This window comes from Thermobia domestica, chromosome 17, assembly GCF_964235325.1.
Source record: "Thermobia domestica chromosome 17, izTheDome1.hap1.1, whole genome shotgun sequence".
Taxonomy (NCBI): domain Eukaryota; kingdom Metazoa; phylum Arthropoda; class Insecta; order Zygentoma; family Lepismatidae; genus Thermobia; species Thermobia domestica.
Window position 1 is genome coordinate 79,237,206 of NC_137470.1, and position 18,855 is coordinate 79,256,060.

The 18,855-nt window shown below is 37.2% G+C and overlaps 1 protein-coding gene across 1 annotated transcript in view; it reads right to left on the minus strand.

Moving 5' to 3' along the window:
* Positions 1-18,855, minus strand: part of LOC145674557 (frequenin-2-like) — a 142,852-nt gene that overhangs the window by 107,697 nt on the left and 16,300 nt on the right. The window contains exon 2 of the mRNA XM_081744731.1: positions 9,734-9,758. Within this exon, the coding sequence (XP_081600857.1) occupies positions 9,734-9,758 (25 nt within the window). The remainder of the gene's footprint in view (positions 1-9,733; positions 9,759-18,855) is intronic.

Sequence of the window (18,855 nt, forward strand, 5' to 3'; positions counted from 1 at the left end):
ACCCTTCACCAGACAGGTGACTATATGTCTGAAATAGTTCGCGAGCGGCGACCCTGCTAGTGGGCTTATCGTGTTTAAACTGCACATTGTAATGTAATGGTGTAGTGAGGGCGGTCGAAATCAAAAACGAACCCTAAATGGAGCAGGAAACGGATATGCTGTTCTGTTTCAAAGTTGGAAAATCAGAGAAAGAGACTCATGAAATGCTTACAACAGTTTACGAAGAACGTGCTGTCACCTTGTAGTGTGTTTATGACTGATTTACACATTTCCAACAACGGTGGGACACCACGGAAGACGCTCCCCGAACTGGCCGAACTGCAACTACCACATCCCGGACAACGTACAGAAAGTGAAGGAACGTTTGGTCCAGGATCTTCGTTGAGTTGATTTTGAGTTCAACGACTCTTTCAACAGCGAGGCTATATGAGACGGGACCTACTGATTAACGTGAAATTCGAACCACATGAGCTCCCGCCGGGAATCAAACCTGGGTCTACCACGCCAAAGGCGCGTACGCTAACAGCTTAGCCACGAAGGAGCTCCAGGATCTTCGTGTGACAATGCGAATGATAATGGAGGAAGTGGAAATTTATCTTGAGATGTCCCACCTCATAACTACCCAGGATTTGGGTAAACGCAAGCCTTGCTCTCGACTCGTGCCTCACACTTGGACGTTGGAACAAAAGCAACTTTGGCTTGACGCCTGTGGAGACCTCACGCACATGGTAGATAGAAACTCAAATTTCCTAAAAAACCATCCTCACGAGCGATAACATCTAGTACCTCCGGTACGACGCCGAACACAAACGTCAAACTATGGATTGGCAATGCCCTTGGTCTTCGAAAAGCAAGAAGGTGCGAAGTGACAGATACCGCATCAAGACAATGTTCGCGATGTTCTTCGACTCTGAGGGCTTCATCCATAAAGAATTCCTCCCTGAGGGTATTACGTTTGTGCCCTTATAAAGAATGTCTGCCCTTATGTACGTGGATAAATTGAAATGTCTGCAACAACGGATCAAGCTGGAATGAATCCCAGCCAAGCAACGCGTCGGTACCCTGCTCCACGACAATATGAGGCCTCACATTGCATTTCTGATGTAGCAGTTTCTGGCCAACTGGGGAGTAGTGTCACTTAATCACCAATCCTACTTCCCAGATTTGTCTGGCCCGGACTTTTTCTTGTTGCCCAAATTGAAATCAGCCCTGAAGGGCCATATGTTTTAGAAAATTTCTGATATTCAACGTAATGTTATGAGCTAGTTGAAGGACATCCCTAAAGACAAGTACGCCATGAGTTTCCAGAACTTGTACATAAGTTCCGAGAAGTGCATTACCATCTATGAGGATTACTTCAAAGGACAGTAACTTCTCTTTCAAGTAATGTGAAGACTATATATTGTCTGCCAGTTCATTAACCCAGATAGTTACTACTTACAAGCAAACGACAGCCCGCTCATTTCTGCCACGCAGCTCACTTCTCTTTCCATTTTCAGGTTCAAATGGCTTCCGTAACAGCTGTCTCTATAAATTTGTGAGTGGAGGTTGCAAGAAGTCGCTCTTGTGCAATTGGGGTGGTTAAAATGGATTGAGTGATTAAATCTCCCCCAACTGTGAGGTTCAAACTAGGAATAATTACTATCTCATTTTTATTTAAAACTCTATGCAAATAATAAGGTCGATTCTGAAAGGTGAAATCGGTAACTGAAAGTAGTGCATGACAATTATGTAATGAAGGAAGCAAATATGAGAAACTGGTGTGAAATGTTCAACAATGGAGAAACAAATGTGCACCATGAAACTCGACCTGGACGCCTATCACTCCTCACAGAAAACTTGAAGACTGCAGAGAACAATCTTGCAAGACAGGCGCGTAACCCTCGATGAATTGCACAACGTATTTCCAGACATTTCTGGTTCTTTGCTTGGTTAAATTGGGTCGCAACATCTCGGCTACAACAAAATTTGTACACGCTGGGTTCCGCGGCATCTCAATGAACAACACAAGCTCAGAGAATGGGTTCAATATCGACATTTTCGACACGATATCACACAGATGGGGACGCCTTTCTTGATTGGATTCTGACTGGTTCTATGACCTGTGCACCTCACATCACCTCAGAGATCAAGCGCCAATCATTTGAGTGGCATCATCCTTCATCCAAGAAGAGAAAAAAACAAGAAAATTGAAACAGACCATCTCAACAGGAAAAGTCATGACAACCTTTCTTGAGAATCATAAAGGTGTTTTTTTTTTAAGGATTTCATGCCAAACTGTATTGTTATTAATGCAAGTTGTTACTGCGAGACTCTACGAAAACTATGGCGAGCCATCAAAAACGGGAGGATAGAAATTCATTCTGAAGGAATCGTGTTCCTTCACGACAATGTCTGCTGCCATGCTGCTGCTGCAACTAAGAATTGTTGGATCAATTCAGATGAAATTTTTTAGATGATCCACCTTATGTTACGGACCTTGCTCCTATCGATTTCCACCTCTTCCCTAATTTGAAAGTGTTTTTGGGCGGTAATCGTTTTGGGGGTCCTTATGAGTTGAAGAAGATAGTGAATACCTGATTGAATGAACTGGGCGGCAGAAAGGTATAACATGGGAATCTTAAAGCTCGTGAACAGATACAACAAATGTTTAAAAGAAGGTTGTGATTATGTAGAGAAGTGAGAGAAGCTTCAGGCACGTAACAGAATTATTTTTTGTAATGAATATTGTTTTTTTTTTTTTTTTTCATTTTGTACAACTAAACGGTCTTATTTCCTGAATTACCCTTGAATATTCAAATAATAATTTTATCGCATACACATTTTGTGACAAGAATATTCACTGTACTATTGTCATATGTGATGGGTCGAAGATTTGTTCAAAACTAGATATCTCGAAACAAAACAAAGGTACACGAAAGAAAAAGTATAGTGTGATAGAACCTTTCAGTACCTTGCATATGACATGCAGTTTGTTTCAAGGAAACTTCAGCAACAGAGTGAAACTAGTGAAAACTGCTGCCAAATCATTTCAAACATCTAGTCATATTTCAAGCTTCGTTGATTGATTGATGATCGTTTCGTCCCTTTTCAGCGGCAAGGCTATATGAGACTTGGACCAACAGTTTAGAGTGAAATCCGAACCACCCTTTTCATATGATCTCTCACCGGGAATTGAAATCGAAACCCTTGATACCAAAGGCACGCGTAATAGCCACTAGACCTGCGGGGAAGGCATTTCCACCTTCGTAGCAATGACAACATATGTCTTTTGCAGTACTTGCCTGACAGTGTAATCCAATGTGGTACAAAGCAAGGTTGCATTTAGTTAGTGCTAAACCTTCAATAAGAGAAGTTCTTTACACTGTTTTCTGAAATCAGTTTGTTTCCATTTGTGTGCATAGGTGTTTTGAAAAACAGTTTGTTTACGTTTTAGGTAAGTATAGATTCAAGTCTCTTTAAAAAAAATCACTAACCAAGTCTTCATTTTAATGCTTTATGGTTGGACATGCTTTTCAATTAATCAAAATAGAACCACTTGCTAAAAGATTGTGGCTTGATTGCTCCAAAGATCTCACAAAATTGTCTAGTGGAACGTATTATAACTTTCAACGGACATCCCTCCAACAAGTGCTACAACAATCGATATAAGCAAGCTCAGTAAATGAGGTCATTTTTATCTTACTCTTCAAATCTAGAATCATCATTCAAAGGCGCAAAATTGAATTGAATTGGTAATCATGCGCACCGCAGATTCCCATCACTCTTGCCTTTTTCCCTGCAATAAATCCTCAATACCTCGTCTGTATTCCGAAAGGATGAAAGAACACCCTAGTGAACCTACCCTCCTCCCACCTCTCGGTACAAAGGATTTCCGCATATCAATAAAAGTACTTCGTTTGTACCGGTTTTTGTGGCAAATATTTTTGTTTGTACTGTACTGCAGTATGAGAAATTAAGAAAACAATGTGAGAGGGCCAAGTTCACGTAGCCCCCCGCAATGTCCTAGGATCGATTTAATTGGCTCATTTGAAAGACCTTTGTTTGTACCGGATTGTACCGTAATTTGTTTCGTTTGTACCGTCCTGATTATGAAAAATTAACGAAACAAAATGGGGGCCCAGGTCAAGCAGGCCCTCAAATCACGACTTAATACATCGGGTACACATGACTTTTGTATGTCATATGAAAGTACTTGATCAGTACTGTATTGTACCACAGTGAGTTTTAGTTTAATCATAATAGATTATGATATTTATGGGAGGGTGATTTTTTTTTCTTCAACCATTTGTGATCATGGACAATATTAATTTTTATTACAGAGCTCATTTAGAGGATGAGTTCTGTGAAGTCGTCTCCATCCACTCATATCTCCGTTTCGATAACAAAATATAAGTTCTAATTTGCTTATACAATTTTTTACAAATTCAGTTACCATCAATAATAAACATCAGAGTTAAAATGTTTAATGGTATCAGTCAGAAATTCGTTTGCAAAGTGGTGATGTCGAATAAAAAAAAAAAAAAAAAAAATACGATTTTGTTGTTTACCTTGAGATCAAACAGATCCACATATTTGAGTAAGCATTTCAAATTTATTGAATTGGTGAAGGTACAATGTAATTTTTTTTGTTTTATATTGTCTAAAAAAAAATTGGAGAATTTTCATATGAATTCTGAATAAGCCTTTGGAATGGAAGAGTTGACTTGGTAATAAATTGGCCGTTCGTTGAATAACAATTTCTAATCATTATTCGTACATAATTTTGCTCATGCAAGTTATAAGCAAACTTTTCGTTCCGTTTTTATGAATTGCGGGGAAATTTGGTTATGTGTTCTCGTTCGAATCGAATAACATTTTGATTCAGTACAAAGAAAAAAGAAGATAGGCATGCCCATACAGATTGCAATGAAAAATCAAATTTCTAGAAACAGGTAGGGTTGGAAATTCTAATTTTGACAGTACAAACTGGTACTTACTTGGCACAAATTTTAGGTAACATTTTAATCCGAATTCGTAAACAAATGAGTTGCGGGAGCCAAGTTTCGACGTCAGGTTGACTCCAGCATTCAAAACTCAAATTTCTTCAAATCGGTGAGGGTACAAATTCTAATTTTGGTGATAGAAATTAGTACATATCGAGTACAAATTTTTGGTAACTTTTCATTAGAATTGCAAAGAAAAATAAGTTATGAGGTCCAGTTTCACCCGCCACCGAAAATTATAATTTCTCGAAATTAGTGGGGGTACAAATTCTAGTTTTGGTGATACAACTTGTTACATATTGGGTACAAATTTTTGATACAGTTTTGATTCGAATAGGGCAGAAAATGTTTTGTGCTATCCAGCTTGACCTCCTAACAAAAATTCAAATTTCTCGAAATTGGTAAGGGTACAAATTCTTATTTTGGTAGTTCAAATTGGTACATACTAGGTACAAAGTTTTATAATGTTTTTTGATTCGAATTGGAAAGAAAGTGTTTGTGGGTCAGTTTGACCCGCCATTAAAAATTAAAGTTCCTTGAAATTGGTGGGGCTAGAAATTCTAATTTTTGTGGCAAAAGTTGGTACATATCGGGTACAAATTCTTGGACAATTTTGATTTAAATTAGAAAGAAAAATAAGTTGTGTGGGCAAGTTTGACCTGACAAGAAAATTCTGCCTGATATGGCCCGGGATGCTTCACGAAATTTCTTGGGATACAAATTCTAATTTTAGTGTTACAAATTGGTAGACATTGGGTACAAAATTCTGATACCGTTTTGATTTGAATTTTTTTTTAGGAAAGAAAGTGTTGTGCAAGCCTGCTTGACCCGCCATTAAAAATTCAATTCTCGCAAAATTGTTGAGGGTGCAAATCATAATTTTGGTGGTACAAATTGGTATATATTGTTAAGAAAGTTTTAGTACCGTTTTCATTCGAATGAGAAAAAATGTGTTCTGTAGGCCAGAATGACGTCATACTGATTCTCTATAAAAATTCCATTTTTTTCAAAATAAGTAGGATATACAAATCCTAATTTTAGTGCTAGAAGTTGACGGATATTGGATTCAATTTTTTGGTACCATTGTGATTCGAATTTGAAAGAAAAATAAGTTTTGTGATCCAGTTTGACCCGCCATCGAAAACTCATATTTCTCGAAATTTATGGAAGTTCAAATTCTAATATTGTGGCACAAATTTGTTAGTATAGGGTACCAATTTATTGTGCCATTTTGATTCGAATTGGAAAGAAAAAGAGTTGTGGCATATAGGGTACAAATGTTTGATACAGTTTTGATTCGAACTTTTAATGAAAAATAAGTTGTGCGGGCCAGTCTAACCCGCCAACATAAATCCAAATTTCTCGAAATTGGTGATTGTACTTATTCTAATTTTGGTACTACAAATTGGTAAATATTGGCTACAAATTTTTGATACCGTTTTGATTACTATTCGAAAGAAAAATAAGTTATGGGTGACAGATTGACCCGCAATCAAGAATTCAAACTTCTAAGTATTAGTGCTAATTCGACTTTTGGTGGTACAAATTAGTACATAACTGGTACAAGTTTTTGGTCCCTTTTCATTCGAATTGTAAGGAAATTGTGTTTTCCGGGCCAGTTTGTCCTCAATCAGGTTCACGCAGCCCCCCAAATTTTGTTCTCATAATTTTTCATAATCTATTATGATTAAAACTCATTGTGGTACAACACGGTACTAACCAAGTACTTTCATATGACATACAAAAGTCATGTGTACCTGGTGTATTAAGTGTGATTTGAGGGCCTGCTTGACCTGGGCCCCCATTTTGTTTCGTTATGTTTTCACAACCCAGGACAGTACAAACGAAACAAACTACGGTACAATCCGGTACAAATGATAATCTTTCAAATGAGTCGATTAAATCATTTGTACAACGTGGGGGACATGTTCACACAGGCCCCCAATTTTGTTTTCTTAATTTATCATAATCTGTTATGGTTAAAGTAAAACTCATTGTGGTACATTCTGGTACTAACCAAGTATTTTCATGTGACAAGCAGAAATCATGTTTACCCGGTGTATTAAGTCGTGAATTGAGGGCCTGCTTGACCTGGGCCTCCATTTTGTTTCGTTAATTTTTCATAACCCAGGACGGTACAAACAAAAATCTTTCAATGAGCCAATTAAATCGATCCTAGGATATTATGGGGGCTGCGTGAACTGGGTCCTACTTTGTTTTCTTAATTTCTCATACTGCAGTACATTACAAACAGAAATATTTGCGGTACAAACCGGTACAAACGAAGTACTTTTCATTGATATGCGGAAATCATTTGTACCGAGAGGTGGGGGAGCGAGGTTTACAAGGGTTGAAAGAACTCATGTATTAATAGTCACCAAGATTGTCAATTCCTGGGAAGACTCGGTGCTGCAGCACTCATCTCACTCCAGACCAGCTTTTGTGTTCAACATTATTCTAGTCTTTGCCTCAAGCTATTCACACCGCCACTTCTACGTTTGCATCATCAGAGTTGAAATGGCTGAGTTTTGCGCTTAGAGACAGTGATACCAAGTCAAGCAGCAACAACTTGGCCTCTGACGTAATGAGTGTCCGTCAAATTGGAAATCAAACAGGTCTTTCTCGAGAAGATATTGAGACTTTTGCTTCCAAATTAGATGCTGTAGGTGAGATGAAATACAAGGTATGTTTATATCTGTCTCATAGGCAGTGGCATATGAATGGCACATCTCCCAATCTACGAAAAGTTGTTGGATTAGAGGAGCTAGAGAGTTCCTTGTATCCTACTATGTCCCCACCCATATTGGCATGGACAAAAATCACTCGCGATGTCATTACACAAATACCTCAGAGATATCTCGCACTCTTATAGTGTTCAGAGCGAAGAAATCATTACAATCTGGGACGGGACATATTTACCTAGAGAAATCTCGTAATTACTTCTTCCAGAGAAAAACGTGGGGAGAGAAGAAAAAGTGTAATCTCATGAAACCAATGATGATCACCTCAACAAATTGATTCATCCTGCAATCGTTTCAGTTTTGGCTTCCAGGCACAAATGATGTCAAAATCTTATTAGAATTGATGGAGTAAAATTACTTCAAAAAGCTATTTGAACCTGGCGATATCTTTGTTCTTCATGGAGGATTTCTTGGTTGCAGGGCTGCATTAGAAGGATCACAATTTCAAGTTTGTAGTCCACCATTTTTGAACCCGAAGCAGCTTCACCTTTCAGACTTAAGTGCCAATCAATCTAGGATTTGTACCTAGATTGTAGATGGATTGTAGAGACTGTAAATGCTCAAATCAAAAGATTCAAATATGTTGCACATTACAGCCCTCCAATCAATGTCCAATATCTTGCTGAGGATCTTCAAGCTGTTTGCACTATTGACAACGAATTTCGATCGCGTCTTTACGCATTTTGTGGCCAACTTGAAGTAGCCCATAGATTTTATGCAAGGTGTCGCGAGAGAATCTTCTCCAGCCCTTGGTTTCACCTCTTACAAAGCACCGATTTGTATATATATTTTTTCATTCCTATAGAATTTCTAACCTCAGATGTATTTCCCTAGCTTCGCCCTCGGGAGATAACTAACATCACATCAATCAAGCTGCCTCATATTATGCAGAAGTCAGAGTGACCAGAAGAATATTTGACATTCTCTGGATCACATTCCTTTAGATTACTCAAATGCAGGTTTCAATACTCTTCAATTACCGTTACTTCTCGCTTCTCCAAGAGCAAAGATCACTGGACTTTACTCATTGATCGTGCCTTGACAATACGTAGCTCAATTCAAGCTACATATTGTAGCTGTAAAGCTGGTAGCCGCACCACAGATACGTACGTGTGTAAGCTTTGTGTTGTCTGGTTTATCACTCGCCATCTTCCTGATACAGAAGAAGCATATTAGTTAACATTATCCCTGGAATAGATACAATATCATTCGCTTCAGTCTTTAATGCGTCCACCCAGTTTTGAATACAGTCTCATTAGGGAAAACATATTTTTATACGTCATAATGACGTCATTTGGAACTTTTAGCAGCAGTTTTAACATGACGAATAATGAGCTCTCAGTAGCCTCCTCCTATTCCTGAAGTTTCCTTGAAACAAATTGCATGTCATATGCAATCTCCTGAAAAGTTCTATTCCAAACATACCTTTTCTTTCACATGCCTTTGTTTCCTTTCGAGATATCAAGATTTGAACAAATCTTCGACCCATCACCTATGCCGATATCTCAGCTTGGTGCTATCCTCTTTGGATGTTTCTCACATATGCTAAATGCGATTGCATACTAATCTTATTCTTATATTGATTTCATCCCTAAAACCTCTCAGTTCCTCTAAATCACTAATGACTCACTTACTTTGCTGCCCTTTTCGACGAACTTCCTAAGGATTTAGGGCCAAAATAACAGTATTTCTAGATAAGGCTTAAGAAATAATTCCTATTACATCTGTTGTTCAACATCTACTTTTTGGAGCCCTTGGTAATGGAACTGCGAATAAACCCTTTTAAATATCTAACACTGATTTATGTGAAGAGATTGGCATTACTTCCCTGTGCCATTGATTTACACTAGGCTTGTTATGTTATGTATCATAAATTAACAATGAAGCACAATGCATTTTAAACATAAACTCAGTTTACAAAGTTCTTATCTTAATGTCTGACTCTTGTTATTATTCAAGCTTGTATCGTAAGTAACAAGATTGCAAAATTACAATACTGATACTTACCATTTCTTGATCTCCTTCTCGTTAACTGAAAAGGAAAGAAAATAATATTATTTAAAATAATATTTTTTAAATTAAAGATAATAACTTTTTTCACAAATTATTAAAAATAATAGTAAGAATTTATTTTAAACTGTAAAATGTGTCTATATAACAGGAATCAATGTCGAAAACCAACCATTGGAATCAAAAAACCTGATAATGTAACTTTCCTTCTATCAATCAAATCTAACATGAAAACATCAGTTTAAAATGTAGAAGAGCATGGATCATAATCATCATGGGTATTTTGTCACTATTGCAGGTCACACCGTAACTGAGAAGCTTCCATGCCTCACAGGCATCAGATAACTTCTTCCTCTACACACATGATTTTCTGTTTTGATACCGTCTATCAATTGTAACCTCTTTCGCCTCTCTATCTCTTTCTTGCCATCATACCCTCTAACACGTCGTTCATGATACATTTCTTTCTCAGCCATTATCCGAACAAGTTTCTCTACTTCCTTTCAATTGCATCTAAAATTATTCTCTTTCCCCATCATTTCTAACATCCTCTCATTTGTTTGCCACTCGATCCAGCTAATTTTCTCCATTCTACTCCACCCCCACATTATGAAAGCTTTCAGTCTTTCTTATTCGCTTTTGTGTAATTTCCATGTTTCTGTTTCATGCAGTACAATAATTCACACGAAACATTTTATGAAACTATTTCTCAACAGTTTATTCAGGGAAACACAAAATAGACTTTTCTTTCACCTAAATGCTTCTTGCATTTTTTCTGCCCTTCCTTTCGTTTCGTGTTTGCACCTCATATAATAAATGTTAGAAAAAAAATGGTGCTTGAAACGAAGCGGTCTGTGTCTTCGCTTCCATTATTTTCATCTCACATTATTTACATTCTTCAGTCAATTTTTAACGTCTTATTCATTATTTTCTTCAGATTTCAAAACAAGCACCATATCATCTGCACATCATATACATCTAATCATTCTACCTACTATCGAAATACCGTGTTCATTATGTAGGCTCCTTTTCAATATATCTCCTAAATAAATATTAAATAATGTTGGCGAGAGACTTCTTTCTTGATCTCCCCTTCCAATTGCATTATCTTTTGTCATTTCTTCCCCTATTTTAAAATTAGTTGTTGCTTCGTATGTAGATTTCTTATGAGTCTTTGATTTTTTATTCCAACCCAACATCTTTAGAATTTCCAACATTAATTTCCAGATTACATGGTTGAAAATTTTCCTGAATCAATAAACACAACATAATCTTCCGTCTCTTGTTCCATAAACGTTTCATTGAGTACTCTTAATAACCCAATTACATTCTTGTGTTTTTACTTCTCATAAACCAGAACTGTACCTCATTCACTTTTTATGTTGTTTTTTTTTTCTTCCGTACAACCTCCTGTTTACTACTCGAAACATAATTTCTGCTTTATACGGTATGAGAATAACAGTTCTATAGTTCTCACATGTCTATATGTTCGATTTATTCGCAAACGGTATGGTCGCTTTCAGGAAATAATGTGTTCACCCTTTTGTTTCATACACAAGAGTACTTTATTGCAGAGTTGGACAATTATTTTTTACCTTGTCTCTGATACCCTTAATGGATTCCTTTAATATATGGGGTAACCAAGAAAGTTATGTCACTTTTTCATCCACCACCTTCAAACATCGATATGTCAACTAAGACGTACCTGAAAGATCAAAATTAGTCCCAACCAGCATCGATAAACTTCTGACAACGTTCCGGAAAGCCATGGATTCCGTGGGCCGTGAAACGAAGAAGGTATCAAGTACATTACACCTCTACTAGGATTTGAACTGGCATCCTCTAAGGTGATTGTCCGACGAATGGAAAAAGTGTCAAACGGACGGTTCAATATTCAAGGAGTATGGCGGATGTAATAATGTTTTACATGCAAGTCATAGAATGGTGTCCCGGGTCATCATAGCTACATGGGGCTTAGCGTTGTCCTGTGACACGAAAACACATTTGCGATTCAAAAGTGATGGCTCGAGAGTTTTGAGTTTTTCTTGAACACGGCTCAACTGCTGACAGCACTGATGCCCTGCAAGGACCAGTTACTAGCATTGATACTCTGACCAGCTGGTAGCAGTTCCCAATGCACGATTCCGCGAGCAGTGCCAGTCCGCCAAACTCTTCTGGTGCAGTGCTGGTTTCGTTCGTTTTCGAAACGGTTCATTTGATGCTAACCAATGATGACGGCGCCTTGGAGCTTCGTACAGGATCCACTTCTCATCACATGTCAACACCTGTACAGAACTGGCTCCTTCCCTCAGACGAGACAGCAAAGAAACATAGCTGTCTGCACTCGTCGCCTTCTGACCCGGAGAGAAAATCATGTGGGACATATCGACCCAATGTGTAGTGCTTCCCAAGTTGAAGAAGGTGCTGCTGAATGGCTTCTCCACTCACTCTGAATTGTAGTCCCAGTTCGTCACATGCCTAGCAAACTGTTCGTCTCAATTGCTGCTTGAAGATCCTCATTTTGTACATGTGTTGGTCTTCCGGTAAGTGGTGCGTCTTCGAGTGTTTCATCACAGTCCTTAAACTTGCTAGACCACAGCTGCATTGTCCAAGAAGTCACGATACCCTAACCAAAGGTCTGGAATATCTTCCGCCCGACTGAAGCGGTGTTTGACCCCAGTTTGGACTCGGACGGCGTACACGCCCTTATGACGTTCTGTGGAGGTCCTATGTTCACTCTGTCCATACGCAAGTTCATGATGTAACTGAACTGCCGCAACCAGACAGTATGTTGGATATACCCACACCAACAACTGACATTCGCCTTACCTCCATTCACATTCAACTCACGGTATGAGGGCCACTTGAAAACAGACCTGTACAGAAAACCACAGAACTTTCTTGGTTACCGTTATATTATTTATTTCGGTTGCTATTCAGTTCCTTTTTGAAACTGATCACAAAGAATATTAAATCTTTTATCATCCTCGGACATTTCATTGCCTACTTCAACATCTAGGCCAGACAGTCTATCCCTAATCTCAAACAAGTCATCAACATATACTTTCTATCTCCTAAGACGTCACTCGTCTTGCTAATTACCTTCCCATTCTTATTTTCTACTGTCACTGTAATACTCTTTCCTTTCCTCCGGAGTTCAATAGATTTTTTCTCCTTGTATATTTCCTTGTATTTCCAAACACTATCTAGTTGTTCTATATCCTCACATTTTCCTTTGTAAACCCTTCCCTTCCTTAGTATATTTCCCTCCATAATTCGTTGCTTCCTGCAATTTTCCGATTTCTTCTGAATTAACTAAAAGCATCGAAATCTAGTATTATTTTGGAAGTCTCTGTAAGACAAACTATTAAATAAGTCAACAAAATGGGTGAATATTATAAAATTGCATCTGAGGAAACTGGGAAAATATAACAATTGGTTTAACACAAAATAAAGTTTGCTCCGTTAGAGCCAAGGCAGCGTTTAATAAACTCGACACCTTGGAGGTGCGCAACCAGTCACACAGCAGTGTCAATTGGGTTACATAATAGTGTACATTAAAGCTGTGGTTGCGAAAACTTCTGCAAGGACTGTGTATTATGATCCAGACAACTATTTTGCTACATTCCGGTGCTATCTTAATGCTATCCTCATGCATCTGGTGCAAAGCATGCAGAATAAATTTCAACCCTGGGGACAAAACATCTTACTACTTACAAAATGTTAACAACAAAATATATCTGATATATTACTGCTATATTAAACATATATTTTATTGGAAATTTATAGTTAAGAAATTTGCAATCGTGAGAACAATCACTTATCTAATAGCATTTTATAGACACAAAGAGATCTACTCCAAACAATTTATACGGTTATTTACTGATTTTAATGTTGATATTACCTTATAATTAAATCATACGATATGCTTAGTTTAGCTTCTATTTTCATAATTTCTAACTGTTTTAGACTTTCAGCGCGGGTAGACGAAGCATTTCACCATTATTCCTGCCAAGACACTTGGAAGTGTTTCGACAAACAGCAAGAGTGTTGAGTTTTAATATTAAAGCAAAAGAAACGCGTTTTGAATAATTCTGTACAGATAATACACCCAAGATTCTTATTATGCGTTTAACTAATGTTTTCTTGGTTTAGCCTGGAAAAATAGGGGACACGCAGTTATGTAGTGTAAAACACTTATTGGAAAATAAAGAAAATGACAGGAAAAGAAGAATGCTAGTTCTTTCTAATATTTTAAAGAGCGAAACTACAGCAAATTAATTCCATTGATTTAAGCACTCATATTCTAATTCTGTCAAATCTGTTAGAAATTAATACTTATGATAAACAAACGTAACACTAAACCTTCTAATGTCCCAAATAATATATAGGTTTAGTAAGAAGTAATTTATTACACAAAAACCTTGGGAAAGAAGTCTAGTACTTAGGAATTAAGAAAATACACCGTAACAACAATATGGCGTTTCAGTCTCCAGGTCTTAAACTTACCGGATAGAAAGAGTAACCTTAAAAAGCTATACACTCACAAAAAGAAATATATATTTGTCAAATGTTAATATTTTTTCATGCTTATGAGAAATTGCCCAAAGATAAAGCTTGATAAGGACCTTTTAAAAATTATGATGCACACAGAGAGTTTCTAGGTACCTTACGTTGAATATTCTTTTGTTCTTGTAAGGAAATACAATACTTTTTTCATGATAGTAATAATTTTGTAAGTTACTCTTTGGTTCAGCTAAAATTAGAAATGTAATATAAATTAGTAAGGAAAATCCTATATAAACATAATAATAAAACAAAACTTTACAGCGTATTTCACATTGAGTTCTTTTAGGCAGTTTTGTTATGTTACAATTACACAATCTATTCTAAACATCATTATTTTACAGTTCTGTTATTCGAAAGTTTCACAGCCTGTACTGCCTTGAAATATTTTTGTCAGTCTTGTTATTTTGAAACTTCACCTCTTATACAGCACTACATTGAATTATTTTCGGCAGTTCTCTTATCTTCAATTTTTCACTTCGTCGTCGTTAATTTCGGTCTCTATTCCTCTAACAACACTGCACTCTTTGCAAATAAAAACGGTGTGTTCTCTATATATCGGAGCCAGACAGAAAGTACAGTCTACATTTAATTTTCTGTTTTTGGGTCTGTCACAGGAGTAGCATCTTCTAGTGCTAAGATCTTTGGACTTTCTCCATTTTTCCTCAATTTCTCTTCTTCAGACAAAGCTTCCACGAAATCTTCAGCTTGGCTGATTTTTGCGAATAGCCTCTTCTTAACAGTTTCCTGCGTTCTTTTAAAGAATTCGTTCTCACTTTCATCTTTTTCCACATTTTGTAACAGTTTGTTAACCCTATCGACCTCTCTTATGCCCATTAAAATATTTATGTTTAGATAGCTACAATCACTTTGTCAAGGTGTAGTGTTTATACTATGAATGAAGTGAGACTGAAACAATGTTTGAGATCTAAGACATGAGGTTAGTAGTACGGCTTACGATACTCAATGAATTAGGGATGCACGCGAGACGCGAGAAGTCTCGTGAGACGAGACACGGGACGAGACTGAAAATTTTATGCGAGACGAGACTAAACCATGCGAGACGAGACGCGAGTCTCGCAGTCTCGCAACATTTATGAATTACATTTAATTGTATATTTAGTGATTTTACATTTATTGAGTTTTCTAAGTTGAGCGTTAATGCCTCCAGGAACAAAAAAGTGATTGGGACAATAGTCATTTTATGAGATTTATTATTATTCAAGATTGATTTTCAGAATTAAAGCCTTGCTCAGTTTCTAAAAAAGAAAAGCTTTGTAAATTGGAAATTTATTACAGCATCGATTTAGGACTTTATTTTGCGACACAAACATACACGCAGGCGCGCACGAATACATGAACTGTTGTTTTTGGTCTGAAAAGCGAATAAGACTCCCTATTACTGCGAAATGTGATATTTCTGTTGTTTCTGTCTTTTTAACATTACTACTAGCGATTAATGTTGGGGGATGGCGGGGAAATCCCCTCTCGTCAAAGTTTGTCCCCGGCCCGGCTAGCAGAAATAACTCGATATTTTTACATGGAATAAGCATTTTTTTGGTTTAGTTTAGGTAACTGTGTTTAGTGTTGTTTAGTGTAACTGCAACTTCAGTCCCTGCGGAGAGGTTGTTCTGTAAAGCTGGACTTGTACTGCGAAAACAAAGAAACCGTTTCAGCCACGAGTCAGCCAAAAGTCTGATATGTATAAATTTTTGGGTATCATCAGGAATGTCAGTTACCATTACAGGGTAGACTTTGCGTGTTTGTCAAAAATGATTGCCTAACATTTTTATTATTAATTCCTTGTTCTCTTATGTTTAAGAGCAAAATTGTAAAATGAAGTACAAATGTTCATTTTAGTGTCTTTTTATATCTGGACATTGACGCAAGGTAATAAATCAAGTTTAAATATGTCTAATGAAAATCAATTATGCATTTCGAACCGAACCCCGATTACTTTCCAGTTTACAACAACGAAATTTTAAAATATATTCATCATAGAAAAGTTGTAATTTAATTGGATAAGTCGAGGATAAAAATTAATAAGTAAGAAAAGGCAGTTTTTAGAACAACTAAAGTATAGTTTTTCTTGCTTATTCTTAAAAAAAAATTCTTATGTCCCGAGTCAGATTAATCGAAATCCGAAAAGTCATTATCACTATCATTGTCTAAGGTTTCTGTTAGAAGCATTCCAATTTGTTTACATTCTCCTAACCATTGTAGTAAGTAAAGGTAAACAACATGATAATAAAATAGAACGTATAACTTGACCAAACAAAAGCATTATAGGCCTGAGCAGTAAACCGTAAAAATACAAATGTCACTATTATTCTTCACCACTAACGGCTCAAGTACACGTACTTTAAAAAAAAAAATTAATAACCTCCCATTTGAGTAACACGAACACTGGCGCCTAGTCTGTCAGACCCAACATTTCCTTTTCTCCGGATAGAATGCCTCTCAGCAAGTGATAAAATGCGGTCTACAACTGAGGTGTTGAAGTAGGAAGTTACACGAAACCGCGTTCTTGTAAGGTCAGCATTTTACTTAGCTCAGGATCAAAAGACATGTGTCTGTGTCTGTGTGGCTTGACACCAGTGCTGTTGGGTTAACCAAAACTTTTCAGGTTTTGATATTCTGGCAACACTCCATTTAGTTCAACTGTATGATCTGGAAAATTGATCCAGAAAGCTTTTTTTTTTTTGGATCAAGTATAGTTTGCTGGATATTTTGTTTCTCGCAATTGTTAACATATTGCGTTATCCACAAGTCCGTTGACACAAGTAATGTTACTCCTTGGTGGTTGGTGTAAAGGGAGATAGGGGACAATAGATGGCAGAACTGTTCTCCTACACAAGTAACGTATTTTTATATTTTCTCTACTGCTTCCACAAATTTAATGCTAGAGTTTAAACTTTCTGAAAAGACATTTCAAACCTATTCTAAGGGAACAATTCGTGTCAATTTTGGATATTGTGACGTTATAGCATTCCTCGGACTAGAAGCAGGCAGAGACAAGGTTGAAATCCCGCTAAATAAAGACGAAGAAATTTACATATAGATATAGTAAAAGGATCCGGGTTTGGTTCAATGAGTTCAGAAAAACATATACTGAAACGTTATATTCTTTATATCCTAATTACATTGGCGACTTTTTTTCGGGGCAAAAATGTGCCCGCATGGCATACTGGAAAATATTGCTGGAGACCCCTAAGCTGGAAAACAATGTTGGATCCAGCAACAATTTATGCTGGTTTTGCTGTAAATTATGCTATTAATTTGACGAAAATTAATGGTCCAGCAATCAAATTCCAGCTCAACCTTTCTTTTAGTTTGGAGCGGAGGGGACACAACTTCGGATACCATGTTGAACTCTAGGTTCCATCTCCTTAAGATGTTACGAACATTCATCCCATGGAAAGCAATGGCAAACCACCATGAATTCACCTTGCCAAGGGACTTTTAGGTCAAATACCTGCCTTCGGACAGAATATCACATCATCATTCATTAAGAGCAATAGAATAACACATTGCAAAATTTTGATCCAGAATATATGCGAGACTGCGAGACCATGCAAGAAAGTCTCGCGCGAGACGAGACTCAAAATTTTATGCGAGCCGCGAGACGAGACTTCACATTTGCGAGACGAGACGAGACGCGAGACGAGACCAACATTTGAGGCTGCGAGACGAGACGAGACTTTTTCATTTCTCGTCTCGTCTCGTCTCGCGTGCATCCCTGCAATGAATTGTCCATCTCAGAAAAGGAGACTAGAATAAATGTATCTCATCCCGTCGCAAATTTAAAAACGTGATTCTCGAATCTCTTAATAGGAGAATTAAGACGGAAAAACATTACTGAACTATATAAAGGAGAAATAAACGTTTTTAGGCAATAGAAGCGCGGGCAATGTCAGGGAGCCCACAATAGAGGAACACGAAATGGGTTAAGTTATAGTGGAAGTAATTACTGCAATGTTTTAAAATATTTTCTTTTTAGGCCAGGAGCTAAATCAGCATAATAGTTTTTACTGGATTAGTATTGACTCCGTGTACGTTAAGAAGAATAATGCACAGCATTGTATCCCCATCTTTTCTCCTATTGTTTATGTAGTGTGAACGCTAACGGGCTACCTTGTGTTTGCAGGAATTTTCGAATCTGGATCCACAGTGTTCACGTTTGTGCATCAAATCGCAGTGAAGGCTCTTTATTCACATCTCAAGGTTATACTTAACCTTCGAATGAGCGAGGCATATATAGGCACAGAAATTCTAGAATGGAAGGAAATCCTGTGTTTCATGAACTCGGAAAATTTTTAGTTCTAGCAATTTTCTGATTATAGATGTATAAAATACTTTTTCTTACTTGTAACCTTATACGTTGATCAGTTCAAATCATTCCGACTCATACTCAACTCGACAAATTAATAGAAAGTAATTTTTGACTTGAAACCTTACTAAATATTTTAAATTTCTTGAGCTTTTCAATACTGCAATGACTCCCCACAATGTTCCAACCAACATATCCTTCTGAAACTAGAGTTCTAATGGCC